We start from the raw sequence: 21,226 nt of genomic DNA on the forward strand, positions 1-21,226 counted from the left end.
AAACTCTTACTCTGTTTTCCTAAATGGAGGGACACCGCAGTGCTGCAGCGTGTCCATGCACCTTTCTCCAGTACCGTGTCCAAGCCGGCACTGGCTGGGGAGCAGGGCTGGAGAGAGGCTCCCAGGAGAGCCAGTGTTTGAAGACATGGTGTCTGCAGGCCTAGCAAGAGGGCTTCTGCAGCAGGAGTCTCTGCCCTGCAATCCCTGGGTGGTCCCCTGTGGAGTAGGGTGGGGGTGAGAGTGGGATGGGGTACTCTCTCTCACCTGGATGCTTCCTGCGGTTCCCAATGTGTTCACTGTGAATGCCATGAGATAAGCTAGTGGTTCAGTTGGCAATTCCACAAGGGCTGTCCCTTTACAAGCGGGGCCAAGTATATGCAGGCCTAGGGATCTATGCACAGTTGTGCAAAAGAGGCAATTATTTTTGCTGATTTTATTTATTTATTTTTTGCGATGAACGTTACATACCATATGGAATTGTGCTTTGTCAGAATCCTTTCTTTTCAGGGAAAGCTTTTGAATAACTCAAAAATCAGCTTCCTGGCCTGGATCACTGTTTGCCTGGTGTCCTTCCCTCTGTCCTTCCTTAAGGCACCATCAGCAGCATTCTGGTCCCTTCCTGCGACTCCGCCTCCGATCCGGATCTTCTCCTGGCTCTTTGCACATCTTGGAGCGACTGGCGCTCTCGGGTTTGTCTGACTTTTTCACCTGGACACCCTCCTCCCTACAGGGTGGAAGAGCTTTGCTTGTAGTCCCTCAGGATGACTGAGGCATAGCTCACATTGGGCGGGGTGCAGAGCACAGATTCAGACACAGGGGAGCTGGGCGCTGAGCTGCCCGAGGCCACCGAGTCTCGGAAAGGAGACGGAGGCGTCAGGGCTGGAGAATCCTCAGGTGTCACCTTGCTGCCCGCTGGCAGCTCCTCGTCCTCCTCCTCCAGCTCGTCCTCCTCTGTGTTCCCCTCCCGCTCGTACACATACTCCTGGAGGAGCTTAAACCTCTCACTGTCATCTTCGTCGTCCGCTGGGGAGGAGACAGTTTCATCCTCCAAAGAGCTCAGCTGAAGGGGCAGCATCTGCAGGTGCTGGGGTGGAGGCGCGGGCGGGTACAGGGACCTCAGCCCTGGAACCGGCCCCCCTGGGCCTGACAGCACTGCGTGGAAATCTGGAATCCCAGGGCTAAAGTTGCTGATCACTCCCTGCAGCTGATCCATCAGGGACTTCTGCTGTTGCAACGGCTGTGGTTGTGGCTGCTGCTGCTGCTGGAGCAGAGGGGGCAAGGCCTTGGGGAGGGCAGGATCGGCCAGGAACAGGGGGGTCTCATCTGTGGTCATGGGGGGCGGCAGAGGCGTGGTGGTCGCCGAGAGGGACACGCGCCTGTGCACCACCATGGAAGGGCTGCTGGGAGGACTAAAGTGACCCTGCTGGGCATCCTCTTCCTCTGAAACATTATAGAGGGTCTTGGTGCTGGTATCTGAAAAGGTCAGGCTCTTGCCAGAGCCTTGGTAACTTTTCGTGAGGGGTTTGATGACGGCAGTTTGATTACAGGCCGTCTCGTTGGTCTTCACGTGCACAGAGAGGCGGTGCCACATCTGCTGTCCCTTGGGCACCTGTCTTCCACCTGGTTCAGACCATGACACAGACTTGCCATTAGAACTATGAATAAAATAGAGATGAGTTTATTTACGGATAGGTCATGCACAAAAGAAAAAAAAAACATGAATCATTTGCAAAGGTGGCTAGAGGAAACAAATGACCTCTCCAGTAGCCTTGTCTTCGCTGCCCACATTCCCCTTATTCTATACACATCAAACATCCAGGCCACTGCCACAGGCTGCCTATGCGGAGGAAGCAGACATTGACCCTGAGAAAGGCTGTTGCAGAGAATAAACAACCTATTGTAGAAGCCGCTATTTTGATTCAGATTTGAAATCTTTTCCTCTCTCTCTCTTTCTCTCTCTCTCTCTCTCCCTTTCTTTCTCTCTCTTACACACACCCCCTCCCACACCCACCGAGGTAATGATAAAATTGTCCTTAACTGCAAGTCTAAAAGATTCCCAAGCTGATGAAGGAAAAAACATTGTTTATTAGCCCTGGTTACACACAGACAAAAGAACATTATGAGTTTAGACCGTGGGTCTAAGCAAAGGCCCCAGGAAAGGCTTTTCCTGGAGTTTTTCAGTTGCCCACTCCCATGGGCAAGTATTTTCTATTAGCACAGTGACATGATCACACACATGGCATCTACATGGAAGAGAAGCAGATAACAAAAATCCCAGATCCAGGATTGATTTCACAGTTGCATAACCTCTGGTCGGCTCACTTTAATTGAAAACACCTATAGAGGAGTATATGTCACATGAAATATTTGATATAACAGCTAATTTAGGAATTTCACTGGGAATGCCTCGAACTGCATCTATTCTAAGAGGGACAGAATGAGGGAGTCCTATAGCACACAAGGACCCACATCCTGATTTACTGCTTGGATATAGTTTGATGCAACTGAGACAAAATTAAGATTACCAAGTCAAGGGCTCTGGCCCAGATATGTCTTTCCTAATTGAGTCTTGGTGAGATGAAATCTTAGGCATGAACCAATATTTCACCTTCATTAACTTCCTTATTTTCCAAAGCCTCATAAATCAACCAAATAAAGCTCTCTAAAGACTAAAAGAATGAGGCACGTGTGTGCACACCTCAATTTGATTCTGAGTATATAAAACTGTGCCATTGCGTATGACTTGTAACGGTTGATGGTATTCCACCAAAGCATTGTGTTAATAACAATTGTGCTCATACTTACATCAGGAAACGTGCTTTTTCTTCTACATTTGTGGGACATTGCTTTCTCTCTGTACCCAATTAAAACTAAAAAAGTAGCATAGTAGAATGCATTAAAGGGCTAGGCAACAGAAGCTGTTTTGCTTTAGGCAGAGCTGAGAGGCAGACAACTCAGTATCATAAAATTTTATTTGGAAAAAGTAGAAGAAACAATCAGTAGTTAATCTAATGATGTATTTAATCATTTTGAAAATATGAGCATGAATGACCTTAAGATGAGGATGATGGCTTATAATCCCGAAAGCTGAAGTGAGTCAGATAAACACATATAAATGCAATAAGTCTGGTACAGACTAAAGGAAATTCTAAATCCAAAGGCACTAAACAGATACCACAGATAAAATTTTGACCTCATTATCTGGGAAAGGCATAGTTCTACCATAACCACTGCTCTATTTCTAATTGTTTTATGTAAGTGTCACCTATAATTTGCTAGGTCAGCATTAACATTTCTTGTCTTAATGTATTTTCTGAATATATTAAGGGCTTATAAATGTGGAATACTTTACTCATTGACTTCCACATCTCTTTGCTAGAGCTGCAAACTTCCTTCTCGGCTGGAAAAGCTAAAGATCAAGACCATACAGCAGACACAGAAGAACAATTAATGTCCTTCAGGACCAGGGAGGAGAGCTTTCTCTGGTCCGAGCCTGGCTCCACCTCTGGACCCCCCCCCCCTTGCAATGACCATCGGGATCGCTTCGAAAACCCCTCACAGCAAACAATCATACAAACAAACAAACAAACAAACAAAAAAACCCTAAAATAAATAGACAAACAACAGAAAGTAGAGCTTGATATCTGACAGGAAAGAGCTGGCATGGATTGGCTCATGCCTTGCTGGGTGGGACACAAAGATTGGTCACTCCTCACCATGGTGTTGAGGATTTCCCTGCACACCCCCCCCCCAAAAAAAAAATGTTCTGCACCTTAAATGTCGACAAATATCTTGTTAGAGTTAAAAGCCAGTCTGGATTATCCCAAAATCTGCCAAGATCAACAAAATTATACTTCAACACAACAAATGGCTAAATACTAAAATGAAATAGACACGAGACAGCTGAATGGTACCCAGTGGCCTTTTCGGGGTATATAGCAGCCGGTCCGGTCCTGTATATAAACTAAAATTGAGATGTCAATGAGCTAATCATAGGTTGTGGTTAGGACTTGTTTTTTTTGTTATTTTGTTCTTTGTTTTTTTGTTTTGTTTTGTTTTATTGTTTGTTTTTTTTTTTTCTTTAACATACTGGTTACTCAAAACTATGTCAATTCCATAATATTGCAAATTGCTGTTGATGTTATATTGGGACTCTTAATTGACTGTGATGATATTATACCAGCTCTGACTTGGGACCAGAAATGGTCTCCCCAAGAAACTGTTCAACCCATCTGGACAACAAGTAGCTGGACTCCATGCTTAATATATGTTTGCAAGGAAAGAATCTTGATTGAATTTGAACTGTAATGCTGCATCAAGGTGGAGGAATCCACCAGGGGGGGAGGGGAGGGGGAGGGGGAGGGGGATTCCCAAAGCCTATGAAACTGTCATATAATGCTAAATATTAATTAAAAATAAAATAAAATTAAAAAAAAAAAGATGGATTAAACATCCAACTAAAGTTCCTGTCTCCAGGGATGACTGCTGCCCATGTTAGAAACCTGGATTGAGATTGTGGCTTCGCGTTGCCTTCACAGTGTGGGAGCACCCCAGTAGATTGGAGCATTCTCTTGCTCTTTGCTGCTGTCTCTCTCCTTCCCTTTCTTTACCGTCCCTGTATCTCCCTGCCTTTCAAATAAATAAATAAAAGCCAAAAAAAAAAAAAAAAGATCAAGACCATAGCAGTCATTCATGAAGCCCACAGCACAAGCAGTATCCACGGGTCCTTTGGGTGCTTCAAATTGCAGGTAAGATGAGGCCCCTACTAGTTTCATCTTTCTCAACTACTTCAGTATACAACTCTACACACATTTTCTCTCTCTTTAGGGATTTATTATGCATTTTCTAAAAAACAGGAAATCGATTTGTCTGTTACCATCCTTAAATGTGCCTTTCACACTACCCAACCCTGTTTCGCAACACCTTCAGATGCAATAGCAAAATTTTTTCTTTCCTTAAATGCTACATCTCAGTGTTCATCAAGAAAACTGGGAAACTAGAATGCTACATGATGTCTTCCTTTGTGTTTGTGTCTTTTGTCAAAATACGTATAATGTCTCAAACAACAGTAGACCTGTTGCAAGTATACACTCAATCTGCCCAACAGGGTTAGATACCCTGATATATATTTATCCTGGTCTTCACTTACACTAAAAAGGTATCTTTGGATTCCTGGGAAATAGTATTGTTGCTTCATGTTCACCTGCTAATTCAATGATATGTGCTGTTTTCCTCCGTGCTCAGGGATTCTATGTAAGCTCCTTTTAAAAGCACACATTTCAATATGTTCATATGCTAACGGTATTATTAATCATGTGCCAGATAGATGTAATTACAGTTAAGTTCTGTTTTAATCAAATCCAATTTTTGTTCTTGTAATGAGAGATTTTCATGCTGGCTGTCAAAATCAGCAGCTTTCTTGCTCTGCAGTTTTGCTCTACGTTTGGTTTAAAGTACTGTTTATTCTGGAAAAAGATCTAAGACCCCAGTGCATTTATCAGATTAAGAACATAAGAAAAACAATTTTTCTTTTCAAGGACAAAGGTAACAGATTGAAAGAGACATCTCACAGACTATAGCAGAAAGACACAGTGTAAACCTGTTTCACCATTAGTCGTTGTTTACCTGTGGTCCCGTAGACAACCAGAATGGCCTATTTGCAGTAACTACTATTTTAGATATATTTAAATCATTATCAATGTGAGAGAGCATCTCCCACTCATTGTTTCATTCTCCAAATGCCTGCAACATCTAGCAGAAACATTCTAACTCCATAAGAGGCAAGGATCCACGACCTGAACCCGCTCCCTTCCTGAGTTTGCATGCCCAGGATGCTGTAAGAAGAGGAACTTGGACGCAACTTCCCCGACCTCTGATGTGAAATAGAGATTTTCCAAGCACCTTCTTATGTTTTGCTCCAAACACCTGTTCCAAGTAATGTTTTCACACTAAACATGTATTTTATTTTTGTAGATAATGCACTTGCATTTTTAATGCATTTGATTCTGTTATGATCAAGTGTGATGTCAGATATAAGTGTGACTAAATTGTAAAAAGCTTTTAACATGTTGTATATGCAAATAGCTACTAGCAGAGACACAATTGTTAACATAGGTTCACTATGATTAATGGTATTTGGTGTGAACAATAAGTGTCTGAGAATATTACAAGTCTATGGCTGTCATATTAAGAAAAAAATATGGAGCATACAAAAGAATAAGTGCAAGAAAAAATGCAATATCAAGAAATGAAATTTTAACTGCACCTAAATAACTTTAATAGCTTATATATCAACTACCAGCTTCTTTGTGTTGCTATTTAATTTTATTTGCTTTCCTAATTTTAGGAAAAACAATCTAGTTAAAAAATATCGTATAATTGTAACAAAGCACCCTGTCCTTTCTTTTGCTAACTTCAAAAATCCTAAGAGATCGTATTTGAAGATCAAATACCCCCACATATCTTGGGTGGTTAGAGACACATATTATCATTAATGTTCTTGTAGGAAATTGCTCCTAGGCATGGAAGAACCAGAGATAACTATGATGTTACATGGTTATCTTGAGTAGAACCTGGCACACCTGGAACTGTAGTTTCAATTACAACATATTCAGGCACTTTTTTTAAAAAAAATGGAAAGGCAGATATACAGAGAGGAGGAAAGACAGAGAAGAAGATCTTTCATCCGATGATTCACTCCCCAAGTGACCGCAACGGCTGGTGCTGTGCTGATCCAAAGCCAGGAGCCAGGAACCTCCTTCAGGCTTCCCATTTGGATGCAGGATCCCAAAGCCTTGGGCTGTCCTCGACCGCTTTCCCAGGCCACAAGCAGGGAATTGAATAGGAAGTGGAGCTGCCGGGATTAGAACCGGTGCCCATATGGAATTTTGGTATGTTCACGGTGAGGACTTTAGCCACTAGGCCACGGTGCCCGGCCCACTCCCTTGTTTATTGTAACTTAATCCATAATATCTAAGATGTGAAATTAATCCAGAAGTCCATCAACTGATGATTGGTTAAAGGCGAGGGCTTTAGCCGCTAGGCTATTGCATCGGGCCCCAGACACTTGCTTTTTCACTTATTAGCAAACTATCACAGTCCTGCCCACCCCCTCCCTAACAGAAAATGCAATATTTACTGCATTTTAGAGAGTAGTCAGAAGTGGGTGGTGTAAACAGGTTAATACATCTTTGGCATTCAGAGCAATCCTGTTTTATTTGTTTCAGTAAGTACTAGTTACATCTAGAGTACACCACTCTCTGCTCCAGAGAGATCTAAAATGGGAATAGCAGTGGGTGGGTGCTTGAGATCAGGATGGAAACACTCTGCCCAAGCTGCCTCAAGGAGACGCTTACTCAACACCTGTCTCCCTTATGTCCAATTCGAGTAGTTTCCACAACATTTAGCTTCGCAGCAGACAAGGCTAGCATCCAGAGAGCCCACAGAGAAAGCAAAACTTTCCCACAAGGGAGGCAGATTCATGTTTGAACCCCAGAAAGCTAACATTTGCTCTCTCTGAGAGTGAAAATGAAAAAAAAAATACAACCCTAAAACCTCACAAGGGAAAACCCATCAACAAGGAAAGAAAAACAAGCTACAGGCTTTGGGGCAGTTTTTCCGTGGCATCTGAACGCTCCTGTTGCTGGGACACGCAGCTTTTCATAAAGAGATGGTGCTGCCCACATAGACGCTCGGAAAGGGACGCTGGAGATGCAGCTGCCTAAACCCTTCATTCTCACCACCGCCAGCTGCTGGTACCAGAACTCAGGTTGAAAGGGATTCCTGTAGAACCCCAGAAATAAGAGCTGATTGAAATAATTGGATCTGACTTCTTGTATTCCCGGCCAACCTCAATATGGTCTTCAATGTGAAGGACTCCCACTGACTGACTTCTCTTTTTGAAAACATTCCAGAAGGATCTGCATATTTAGCATATACTCTAAAGCATAACACATATCTGAAAGTAATTAAAATTTCCCAAATGTTTGACTCACTACTAGTTGTAAGATGGAAAATGCTTTTGAAGAAGAATTTGAGTTTCTGCTAACATTAAATCTTAAACGGCATTGTGGAATTTACCATTTTTCCCTTTGATTCAAACTAGATTGTGAGGCAGTAAATAAACTACTGGCTTGCTGAAATTTATAATAGAAGGTCCAAACATATAGTCTCTTTCTTAGACTCTTTAGACCAATTACATCCTGAATCCTCCAGCTATATAAGAAAACACAAAACATGCATAGAGAAACTCAGTTTGCCTTTGTTGTCGTTAAAGATTCAATCAAGAAAAATAAAGCAGCCTATAAAGCTACCTTATCACAGTCAGTGAAGTATGGAAGTCCCCCCTAAACTTTGGGAATTGATTCTTTGAGAAAATAGTCTATTTTCGTTGAGAACATAGTCCCAATGCATTGCAAATTAAATATTAGTTTTCTGATGGTCATTACACTTTTTCATGTAAATTTTAAATGCTCATCACCAAGTGTAAGTATCTTTAGTGGCTGATGCCACTAAGGTATGCCTTATGCTTTAGAATATAAGAAACTCTCTTGCCAATTTAAAACAATGTTTTGGTACCAGAGGATTGCTTTAGCAGATGTTATCAGAGGTAATTATACTCATTCACATAGCACAGATGAGTCTATTTTATGCTTCCTTTGAAGGCACTTCAGGAAAAGGCATGACCATTTCTTCTGTATTCCATGCTACCGGACCTGCAATTTTAATTACAGATCATCATATACACTTAAACTTTATATGTGATCTTCACACTTTGCCCTAGAAATACAAGGTGGTTGCTTTGCTCTGCTGTGATTATTCTTGAATAGATCTAGATGGGTCACAATGATCTGGTATGCAAGCTTTATTTGCAATACTGACCCTTTCGCTTAGTCTGCTCCAGAGCCAGTGGGAACTGAAGATCACAAAAAGAGCAACCTTTAAAATATTTGTTTCAGGAGCAACCAAGGCTAAAAATATCCAGTTTTTTAGTGCATATCTTTATTCTTATTTATCTCTTTCTGATCCTGTGTGATGTCATGAAGATAAACTTGAATAGATCCCAGATGAAAATTCTTCCTGTCATTGCTCATTGCAAAATTTTTGTCTCACGAGGATGTACTAGATTCAGCCTTAACTTTTGCATTCAGAAAGCAACTCACCTTTCAGCCTCAAAATGTCAGTTGACTCTCCCCTCTCTCTGGCTCTGCTGTCAGGGTAGCACAAGTATATCTAGCCATTCCCATCAATGCTTTTTGACAGGCAGCCAGCAACTGGCACAATTAGGATCTCCTTGTTTTGTCCTTGGTCAGACTCACCTCATGGTACAAGAAACATTCAATGCCTTTAGACTTGGGATCATTACAGAAAATACATCTAATCATACCACAGTGGCTCTGCCTTAGATCTGCAGAGGACTCCCAACTATTGCCAGGGATACTCTGGCATGACCACCTGCTATATTCCTCTAATAATCGGTGTGACTTGGTGAAATTGCTCGTTACAGTAGACCTTAGATCTCTGTCTCTCTCACAATACACTTTAGGGAGGGGGAAAAAAGATGCTATTGCTCTGTTCTCCGGCCTACGTGACCAAAATACGTATCAAACATTTGAACCAATTAGACTCTTCTCAACTGAAGAGCAGTTCAGATCATAGACCCCCACATCAGTGAGCTCCCTCCTGCTGCAGGAATGTGTACCTTTGACTCTCCCAGGAGTTTGAAGGGCTGTAAAGAAACAGCTGAAAATGACCACAGACTCCATGCACAATGAATTGGACATGGTCTATGTTCTTTTGTTAACTTAAAGAGACACTGTCAAGATCTAATGGTGAAAACTCACACCAAACATGCACTGTTTTTTTGTTTTATCAGATAAGAAGTCTGATAAAAGCCACTCAGATTTTTGGGAAAATAACCACATTTTCTTTTTGTAAAACTCTTTTTTGGGGGGGATCGGGGTTGCAGGGACCCACAAAACATTTGTTTTGTGCTCCTCAGGGGCATGGGAAAAACCTAGCAGAGGCTCATGTTGGCACCACGCTCCAAAACTGATATTATAAAACTCTCCACAAATTTAAGCTATGGTTTTCACTTTAATGCAGACAGGATCATAGCAAACATTGGCAGAACAGCAAAAAGGAACAAAACAAAAGAAAAGCAGGCTCTTCTTGCCATGGAGAAGCTTTCTGAAGGGGGTGAGGCGGGAGGAATTCACTTTGCTGGTGAGTGGGAGTCACAAACAAAAGCGAATTTCCAGAATTGGAAAAAGTGTTGCATCAAAACATAAAAAAAGCAAAAATGACTAAGCTAACAGCTTGACAGTGTCCTTTTAAGAACGATGGACAATCAGATTAAGGCAGTCGTGCAAACCATGGCACGTCAGTAAGCCCCTCATTCTTAATGGCATGCACCACATCTGTTTCCATGTTAAGAAGTGGAAAAACCCAGGAGAGAGAAAGCAAGGGCAAACCACTCTATTTTCCATGCAGCTTCTCTTACACATTCACTGCAGTGTGGGGGCTTTCAAAGCTGTACATGTGCCGACGGACATTGGCTGGTGGGCGAGAATTCTGGCTGCCTCTTCCTGAAGACGGAAAAGAAAAAGACACCAGTGAGCAAGTGGTTACACATGTGCATAGATACGGCAGTGCCTGGTCATGGGATAAGGCCAGGCCTGGCTCCTGAGCCTTCCTCCACGTGGTTTTCTCCTTGAGGTCTTGTGCGCTGCTTCTTGGTAATAGGTTCATGGCTAGAAGCCACAGCAGTAGAGTGCATTCATTCTCTCACCTTATGGAAGTATTTCCGAATGACAGATGCTCTTCCTGCAGTGGGTGTGTGTGTGTCTTTCCTACTGAGGATCTGCTCCTCCTCTCCTGACAGATTTTATTCCTGGTGGCAATGGGTTGAACTTTACTCAACACTGATACAAGCTCAGTCTTCCAAGGTACCACCCCTCTTACAGGAAGTTCAAGATTTTTAACTGGTTTTGTGGGTTTTCTTTGCACTGCTCTTTTTCCTCCTTATGCTATCACCATAAAAACATTCTGTCACTTGAGATAAAGTCATATCTATCTCTTGACACTCACAAGATAGAATGTGTCCAAGATGATAAGAAGTTGGCAACGGATTGCCTGTGGTTGAGATGTGGAGGCATCAGAAACAAAGGAAGAATACCACCTCATTCCCTTACACAGCAGCTAGGATGATCTATCTGTTATATTTGCAATTTTGGTAAAAGGAAAAAAGGCACAGTCTAGACATGGCAAGGCTGGTGTGAAGACTATGGGTAGTAGGCCTTTTCATGATTTGTTGGTATAAGGAATCAAGTAGCACTCTAGCAGGTGCTGGCTTGAACTATCCTACTGTTACATTGCATAAGAAGGTTGTTTGTCACTGAAGACTGGTTGTTTAGGGTGAACATCAGTAAGTTACAGGTAATACGGATGAGCTGATTAAGTTGAGGGCAGATGTACAATGTTAAGGAACTTTGCAATGATGCAGATTCATGTAGGGTTTCTTACAAATTCGCAGATCTGTCAGGTCATAATTTCGACACCTGTTTCAAGGTTCCGGTGATGAGGACATAATGAGAGACAGAAGATGAACACACTATCTCCTAGCAAGTCAAACGTCTTTTCCATTTCTCCCAACTCAGTTTTCTATCAAAGAGGACCGAGTAGAGGAGAGGCGGAATGGGGAAGGACTACCACAGGAGTACACCATGTCCTGGCTCAGGCCAAATTTCCCAGGCTCAGGACTGAAAGCTGTGAAAGTAGCAGATGTGAAATTGAAATTAAAAAAAAAAAACTGAAATAATCTTTTGCTACTTGAAAGCAAGTGGTCTGACCTGAATTCCAAGGATGGAAAGGACATCCTGTAGCTCAGTTGTATGGAACACAAACAAATCAAAATGGATCAATATGCTTTGCCACTGAGTTTGAGCCCATTAACTATGGAAATCCACACGATTCATCTAAAACAATATAAAATCTTCATCTAGAAATAAGAATTTGAGACATCTTGGCATAGTTTCATTATTAATACAATAATCAACTTATTTAAGAAAATTAGATAGACTATTTTCCATCAAACATGACAGAGTTTGATAGAAATCTTAATTACCGACACTCATCCAGCCCACCTGAAATGACAAAGATTGCTGAATCAGTGAAAGCATTTGTAAAAAGAAATAATGTAGAATCAAAGTACATTTCACTATATAAAATGTTATGGGAAAGAACATTTAATCTGTAAAATAATATAAAGCAATTTCATTTCTCATAAATGCAGACAGAAAGTATATTCAACACTCTTGGCTCTGCCTAGCAAATTTTGTAGTGAATTCTGCTTTGGAGTGTCCTCTGTATGGAACTTGGTCCAATGTTATTGGGGAATAAGGACCTTGGAAGGATTAACTTTGCATATAACTAAGTAACCTTAAGTACCTCTTAATGAATGATTGAAATAATTGGAAGAAATAGAGCCTTTTCTTGATGGTGCCATTTTTTTTTTGTCTCTGAATTTCAGTCTGTGCTGACCTGAAAACGAAGTGGTCTCTGAGTACAGACTCTGCTTTTTATAAAAGAAGTACTTTAGTAAAGGTTGTAGTCCAAGACTTGGAGAATCTGATGCCCGTGTGGCAGTTTTATCCACTGCATAAGAACTGAGCCAAGGAGCTTTACTTCAGTATATTTTTAGCAATTGTAAAACCACATATTCAACCAAGCACAGATTCAGCAAGCCAGAGGAAAAGCTTGGAGGGAAAATGTAGCATATGGAGTCTTGTCAAATATAAGTCCCAAAACTGCACTTGAATCTTTTGGCAGAAACTGGATTTAAAGGAACCCCAGAAACATAGTTATTTTCCTCTTTAATTTCTTCTGAAAGTGAAAGGAAATCTTTCTCTCTCCCCCTCCCACTTTCCCTCTCATCCCCTTCTCTTCTTTGTTTTCTTCTTCTATGCCGCTTTTGTTCTCTCCCTTCCTCCAGTTCCTCCTTTCTTCCTGTTGTAGAGTCACTACTCTTATGCTGATGAATTGTAGGTAGCCTTTGCCTTCCATTCTGATTACCTAAACAGTCTTTCCCTGTGCTGTTGTCTGTAATCATTCGCAAGGTGTAGTTAGCTTCACATGACATTGTGGTAACGTATTACTTTATTTACTTTGTGTCACCTATAAATTTTTGAGGACAGGATTTACTCTTCACATGAACTCCAGGAATTGTCACAGATGAGGTTGACTCAGTGTGTTGTTATTAATGCAGTCCCTGGAGGATTATGGCACCCTCTGGTTATATGCTCACATCTTTCAAATTCAAGTTCGTTACCCCACAGAAAAGATGGTTGGATAGTTTGTGTGAAAATATTTCCAAATTTCAAAAATGCAATTGCAGCTTGAGCTGTTACTGTTTATACTTCTGAAGAAGAAAGAAACCAATACACAGATAAAACACCAAGACACTGAAAATTTTGGTGTTTATAAAGATTAGATTCATTTATAGTATCCCAAACTTCATTCACTGCAGTTGACTTACTGACTCTAGTCATTTTCTGTTCTAAGAGTTTTAATCAATTTTAATAGAAAATGAGCTAGGTTTCCTGTTCCCTTCCAAAAAGTAGTATTCTTTTTGGTGGGAAGAAACATCAACGGCCTTGCATGGTAGCAGGGATATTTACCTTTGCAATGTTGACTGAGTGTACTAAAGTGGTATGTCCATGATACAGCTGGAAGTAAATCTACTTTTAATAGAGATAAAAATGCTCTGGGCGATCCTATCGTCTACAGTCTGAGAGTGACATAAAGCTCAGCATGTGGAGTAACAGTGTGGCAAGGTTCGAAAATAATTGTGAAAACTGACAGCAACCGCACAGAGCAACATTAACAAAGCACGGTGTGAGTGTTGTTGCTATTATAGATAAATGAGATAACCTGTGTCTTTGATCGCTTTCCAAAGCCAAGTGCACATTTTCAGTTTCTAAATTCTAATATACATTTGTTAATATTTTCTCACTAAATCACAGAATGGCCTCTGTGACTATAGCTCTTCTGTAAATGAAGTTTTTCCACTTAAAAATTATATAACTCCTTTCATTTTACTCAAAAGGCATATACACACAGAGAAAAATGATAGAGAGAAAGAGATAGAGAAAAAGAGAGAGAGAGTTATCAATCTTCCACCCATTGATTTACTATATGAAGCCTAAACAGCTGAGTCTGGCACAGTTAGAGCCAGGAGCCAAGAAATCACTCCTGGTTTTTCAACATGTGGAAGAAACCCCAGTATCTGAGCCACTTTCTGCTGCCTTACAAGGCACCATTGGGAAGAAGGGTCAGAAGCAGAGGAACCAGGGATTAAATCAGACACTCTAGTATAGGATTTGGACAAATTCCTTTTGAATACCATACCGCACACCGGGCCACATTTTTCCTTTTAATATATGTGTGTCTGACAAAATACAACACTGTAATATATGCTGTGTTGTCTTTCATACTTTATTGTTCCTCTCAAAAATCCTTAATTATTAAGATCTGAAAGCCAACTACTTAAAAGAGAATACTGAGTATGATTTAAACTCAACCTAATTAATAACTCAACCTAATTAATAATACAGATTAAATATTCATTTTTTGCATTGCTAAAATCACTTTTTAAAAACATTAAAGACATTCTGAAGGCTTTTTCATGATCCTCAATACTAACCCCCTTCTTTTGAAAAGAAAATTTCGTGTATATCATCAATTGACATATTTTAATAATTTTACAATATGTACATATGAATTAAATAATATGTAATGGTGCTTAGCAAATTATTAAATCTTGTATATATGGCATTACATTTCCATTCAGTAATTTCCATTTTTGCTTTTTTAGTTTTATTAGACCTTTTATGTTGACTATTCTATATTTTATTCACTTAAACCTAATTAAATATCATATATTTTTAAAAAAATACAGTCTATCTGATGGACTATTAGCTATTTTTAACAAATGCTATCTATAATAGGCATTCTTAGATATCCTTGAGTAGTGGTATTTTTTCCTAATGAACTTCCTACGGGGTGCATTTTTGGCATAGTGGTTAAACCACCAGTGGCACAATTGCATCCCATATTGTAGTGCCAGGTTTTGAATCCTCAATCCACTTTGAATTCCAGATTCCTGCTAACACCTGCTTTGGAAGGCAGAAGATGATGGTTCAAGTACTTAGGTTCCTGCTATCTATGTTGGAGAACCGACCTGTTTGTAAACTCCCAGTTTCAGCGTGCCCAGCCCCAACGGATGTGAACAACTCTGGAGGTAACCAACAGACGAAAGATCTTTCTGTTTTGTGCTCTCTCTCTCCCTCTTTTCCCGGCTGCTCTCCTTTTCAAATGAGATGAAAAGCATAAAAATTAAATAATTAAATAACCTTTCCATATGTCTTTGATGTCTAAAGTTCAAATGTAAGCTTGTTTTTCTTTACTTAGTAATGTCAGAAAACTGAGTTTGTTTTAAACATTCACTGACAGTGATCTGTGTTTATTGTCAGATTGTCCCCCCGTGTGTCTATTATATTATCCAGTACTACGTTTTGTGTTACATTAGATAATGTGCACCACATATCCAAAGTAAAATTATTTATGAACTCAAGATGGTGTTATTGCCACCTGAGTTGATTTACCATTTTCTCTGATAGAAAGAAGGCAGAGTGAGTTCAATATAATCCAAATTGTGATTAAGCTCAGTCAATGCTGTTGTACAATTTTAATAGGGATCAGTCTATACTAGGTCATACCCTTTCAGAACTTTCAACAGAGAACTGACTGTACACTATTGGCTTAATCTGGTGACTTTTTATCTCATCCTTCTGCTTTCCAAAAATTTACTAACCAGCCTTTTGGCTCCCTGCCCCATCCAACTCAGCATTTGGCAAATGTGTAGATGGGGAACCTTGACCACATGTTTGTGTGCCTTGGAGTCTCCACTGTCTCATGTGATCACTGAAACTGTTTTTGCAGTTTCTCTCTTAGAGCACACGTGTCTTCTTACCACAGAACTCCATGAGAATCCTGTATGTCAGAGACTGGCAGTCTATTTATAACCTTTCTGACCCATTAGAATGCAGACATCAGCAAATATTTCACAGGAGAAGCAGGCGCTGTGTGCAAGCCTCTATAGTCTTAGACTTATTCGCCCAGCTCTTGTTATGCATAAAGTTTATTCTGCCTTCTCAACTCCCTGTGTCTTTTCTGCTTTAACAAATAGACTCCATCTCCATTCAGTGCCCAGAACTGACAAATTCCCCCACAGAAAAGCAAGTGCAAATCACCTACTCATCTCCTTGTGTTTCAAAAGTTTTATTCTCATTGTCATCATTTAAGCAGCGCCCTACTAATATAAACAGATTTGCTTCCCCTTTTATGTTGCCTTTTTCACTGTTTTTGGTAACCATTCCATTCTGTAAGAATCTACTTTATTCTACCAGGAAGAAAAAATATTTCTTTAGTACTTAATTTTTGTTAAATGTTAGCTGGAAAATTATGTTGTTAAGGTTTTCCTACTTCTATTTTTCTTGCTTCTGTTACTTTGATCAAATTTAGGTTGTTTCAGTGTAAAACACACTTAGTCTTCACAAATTTTGCATTATGATTCCAACATGTTGATCAAGTTCATGAACACTGATTGCACTGCAGTGGACGGTACACACTATCTCTGTTTCACACACATGATCAGATTTATGTAGAAGAGTGTAGTTTGCCTTTATGTCACACATAAATTGTTTTATAGCGTGAAAATCTTAAATGAATGTTCTCATTTGGTGAGATCTTAAACAAAAAGCTCAAAACGAGGGGGGGAATGTCAGCTCCATTTCTACAAAAAGAGAAAAATATCCTGGTGTGTTTCCAGATTGACGTGGGGTTTTGGCAAAGCTGCAAAGTAAGGTGAGTGAGTGTGTGCATTTAATTTTATTTTATTTATGACAGAGGGAAAGAGAAGATGAAAGCAACTTGCCAAAAGCTAAGAATTTCACCTCAGGGTGTTTTAAAAGCTAATCATTACTTAGACAAAAGGCTTAAAATTGATAAAACCATAAAAACCAAAGTGGACTTAAACCTGGAAAATTTGGTAAGGATTCTGAAATTCTTGGTTATTGCACTAACTACAATATTTTTTAAGGAGGCACCTGCTGCTTTGTTATACATATATTATGTACATCCATAACATCACAGTAAAACATTACTTTGTGTTACAGAAAAGTTATTAAGACTTTCTATTATTTACATTAAACAAGTAGGCTCCTTTGAAAAAAACCCCAAAAGTCGCCACTCTTGCCAACACCTGGCACAAGAATGCCATGTTCTTGGCCAAAGGACCAAGATCCTCTGCAGCATCCATGCACTATGGACACCTCATCTTGGAAACCTTGCTTCTATCTAGAGTTTAACTATAATATTGCACATGTTCTCATTAAGGTTCATTTTATTCCATCGTATCTCTTTAAGCAGAAACATTAATTCCCTCAGACCACTACCCATCAAACCTGAAAAGAAGAACTTCATAGACAGTTATCACAGTCGTTGAAGTATGGCTATCATAGCCCTAAAACAAATCATAGTCACATAATAGCCTATAGAGAAAGGTGAAGGCAAGAAATTAAAATGGTATAAGAAGGCTTTTGTTTTCCACATAAGATATAATACCTTGTAGCAAAGTAACTATCCCACTGGTTTCTAGAATGAAAGAGAAGGGTGAAAATCAGAGGATAAAAAGAAAAAACAATGCTTGAAGACATTGGAATACTGCCAAGACAACCAGAATTTAAGAGACCAGTAAGTCAGCAGCAAGAGATCATCGAAGTGGCGAGCAGATCATCCTGAAGCTATTTTTCCCACAGCACAGTTGATGATGCTTGTTACAGACCAGCAGAGTGAGAATTCAAGCAGGAGATCTTAATAAAAAGGCAAGGAAAAAGAAGAGCTTTAGACCTCCCCAAATTCCAGCTCAAGCTCTGCAAGAAAGCTGGATGTAAAAAGTCAAGATTCTGGAAAAAGTGGTGGGTGAGGGATCTACGACATCAACAATTGGCAGCTCCCTCAGGGAGTGTTGGCAATTTTAGGATGCCCCAAGCCACGAGACAAAACTGAACAAAACGTTGCTGAAAGCCAGGATGAAGTTGGTTGAGATTTCAGAAGCCTTAGCAATCACAATTGGGATTAGAACCATTTTAAGAATGAGAGGTCTAGGCAAGCGATCAGAACATAGATTGCTGTATTAGAATAGGAAATGAGGGGATACAGCACACTATAATTCACACTTGAGTCATCTCTGTCCATCAGTACATTATAGCACAAAGGGAAAGCATGCGGGGATATGTAAGCAAGTGAGAATGTTTCCTGACTTACAATGCTCCCGCTTACCATTAGTGACATGAATTCAGTAAACACTACACCTTTTTTTAAAAAATTGTTTTCCAGGCTAGCATGGTACACTATGATGCTCTCTCATGTTGCTGGACAGCAATAGTGAGCCACATCTCCCTGTCAGCCTGCAATCATGAGAGATACCACTGATACTCTACAGGGTATCGTATTGCCAGCATATTTCAGATATTGGTATTGATGTATCACATTGTTTTTGCAATGTCTGTGTGTGTGTGTGTGTACACGATACATTTAGCAGCCTATTACAAAATATGCTTTGTGTTAGATTATTTGGTCCAACTTTTATGTTAATATAAGTATCCTGGGAATATTTAAGATATGCTAGAGAATGTTTTGATGTTTAACAGTTCAAATTTATTAAGTGCATTTTCAGCCTATAGGAGCTTATTAGGGTGCAAATTATAAGTTAAGGAGTAAGTTATTAGTGCTATAAAATAATAACAACAGTGTAAAATTAAGATGTAAAATATATTTAGAATTTAACTCCATGAGGAAAAAGCAGAAAATTGACTTTGGATATCTATGTGTTTTCTGAGTCCTGCATTGTTTGGAAACCAGTAAAGCCACTAATTACTTGTAGATCATAAAAGATTAAGAAATGTATTTCTCTAATCTCTATGGTAACTTTAACAAGAAGGATGAAAGAATATGAAAGCAACAAAAATATCATGGACATTGAAAATTAAAATACTGGATTATTCAAAATAAAGAAACAACAAAACATTAAAAAGTGTTACAAGCAGAAAATAGCTAACTTGTAGACATAAATACAATTGTGTTAGCAATTACAGTCAATGCAAATGAGATGCATATGGTAAATAAGGCAAATATTATCAGACTGACTGCAGTGGAATTTATGAGACTATTACCTTAAACACCAATTACAAAGAGCTGAAAATCAAGGGACCAAAAATTATGTATCATGCAAATATTAATCATTAGACTCCCTTAGCCATACCAATATCTGAAAAAGTCAGTTCTATGCTTCACAAAATATAGAGACGTGAGGAGCACAAAGAAGTGTTTAGGTCAGAAATTCAAGGTTCAATTAATATCTGATAATTATTCCTCATATTTCCAACGCCAGCAGAGTAAATAAAAATAATATGACCCTTTGAGCTGGCACAGAAAAAAGAATCCTAACAGTGCTCAATGTCCGCTCCTTACAAATTTCTCAGAAACATGGAATAAAAGGAAATGTCTTCAGAAGACTGGTGTCCAACCTTCTGTCATACGTAATGACACAATTTCAAATAGAAACAGGATGTTCTAGAATTACTGCAGACAAAATAGATTAGATTAGTAAATTTACAGTACGAAATTTGAAGACATATAGATGAGTGCATCAATTAGATGGAATAGAAGATTCATGATTGGATTTACACATGTGTACTCAGTTACGTTGGACCAAAGTACCACTGCCATTCAATGAGGCAAGGGCTTTTTAAAAGCTTATCTTGGAAAGATGGAGATTTAAAGAAAACATACAATGAACTCTAATCTGTTACTTTACGAACTAAATGTTTGAACCTACCCACGATTCACATGTGGAAATCCTAGTCCTTAATGTGATGATACTAGAACAAGGGGTCTTGAGAAGTAATTACACGATGATGGTAGAATTTTTGTGAAGTATACTGCTGTTACTATAAGGATCCTCAAAGAACTTAAGTCTCCTTTGGATTTGATTGTGTGAGGCTACTGATAGTCTATTACCCAGAAGAAAATCATCAGCAAAACACACCTAAGTCAGCACTCCAATTTCAGACTTATGGCCTCCAAAGCTATGAGAAGTAAACGTCAATGGACTATAAGCCGCCTAGCGTATGGTATTTTGCTATAGTACACTGGATTAAGAAACACTCTTTATGCCATTTATAAAAGTTGCTTAAGCTGTAATAAATGTGAAAGTCAAATTATAAGATGTGTAAAACATAAATGTCAAAATCATAAAACTCTTAGAAGAAAATATAGAAAGCCTTTGTGATCTGTGATAAGAGAATATGCCCTGCACGGAGTACTAACAGAACCAACTGTAAAAGAAACATTTGTAAATTGGATTTTGGTAAATTAAATTCTCCCTTTATCAAAAGATTCCATCTTAAAAATGAAAAGTTAAATCAAAGACTTTGAAAAGATATTTTGGGGGAGGCCAGGAAGAAGCTTTGTATTGGCTCAGTTTTGGCCGTTACAGCCACTTAGGAAGTGAATCAGAGGATGGATACAAGATCTTATTTCTTTATCTCCTTCACTCTGTAAATCTCCCTTTTTAATAAAAATAATAAAGTAAAAATTAAACAAACAGACCAAAAAATACAGTTTGTTTCTTTCTTTTAAGCCTAGGATTTGCCTTCTCACTTAGACTTCAGTTTTTTAAACAGCCTTCACCCACATCATTTTCAAGAGGTCTGTAGCTACTTACGCAATTTATTTTGATGACTATTCCCATGTTGATCAGCATGTCCATTTTACTAACCAATTATAATTAATTTATTAATATGCATGCTTTAATTAGTTTTTTTAGGCATTGGAGTGCAGAAATCTCAAGGTGAAGACTTACTTCTATTTGTTTTTGTTTACTCTGCATAGATTTTATTTTTTTTATTTATTTTTTTTAAAGATTTATTATTATTGGAAAGCCGGATATACAGAGGAGGAGAGACAGAGAGGAAGATCTTTCATCTGATGATTCACTCCCCAACTGAGCCGCAACGGGCCGATGTGTGCCGATCCAAAGCCGGGAACCAGGAACTTCTTCCGGGTCTCCCACACGGGTGCAGGAACCCAAAGCTTTGGGCCGTCC

At 39.4% G+C, this 21,226-nt stretch overlaps 1 protein-coding gene across 1 annotated transcript in view; it reads right to left on the minus strand.

The window, feature by feature from the left end:
- Positions 1-724: 724 nt before the first annotated feature.
- Positions 725-21,226, minus strand: part of GRM1 (glutamate metabotropic receptor 1) — a 99,585-nt gene continuing 79,083 nt past the window's right edge. The window contains exon 8 of the mRNA XM_058668956.1: positions 725-1,655. Within this exon, the coding sequence (XP_058524939.1) occupies positions 725-1,655 (931 nt within the window). The remainder of the gene's footprint in view (positions 1,656-21,226) is intronic.

Source organism: Ochotona princeps, chromosome 1 (genome assembly GCF_030435755.1).
Source record: "Ochotona princeps isolate mOchPri1 chromosome 1, mOchPri1.hap1, whole genome shotgun sequence".
NCBI classification, from domain to species: domain Eukaryota; kingdom Metazoa; phylum Chordata; class Mammalia; order Lagomorpha; family Ochotonidae; genus Ochotona; species Ochotona princeps.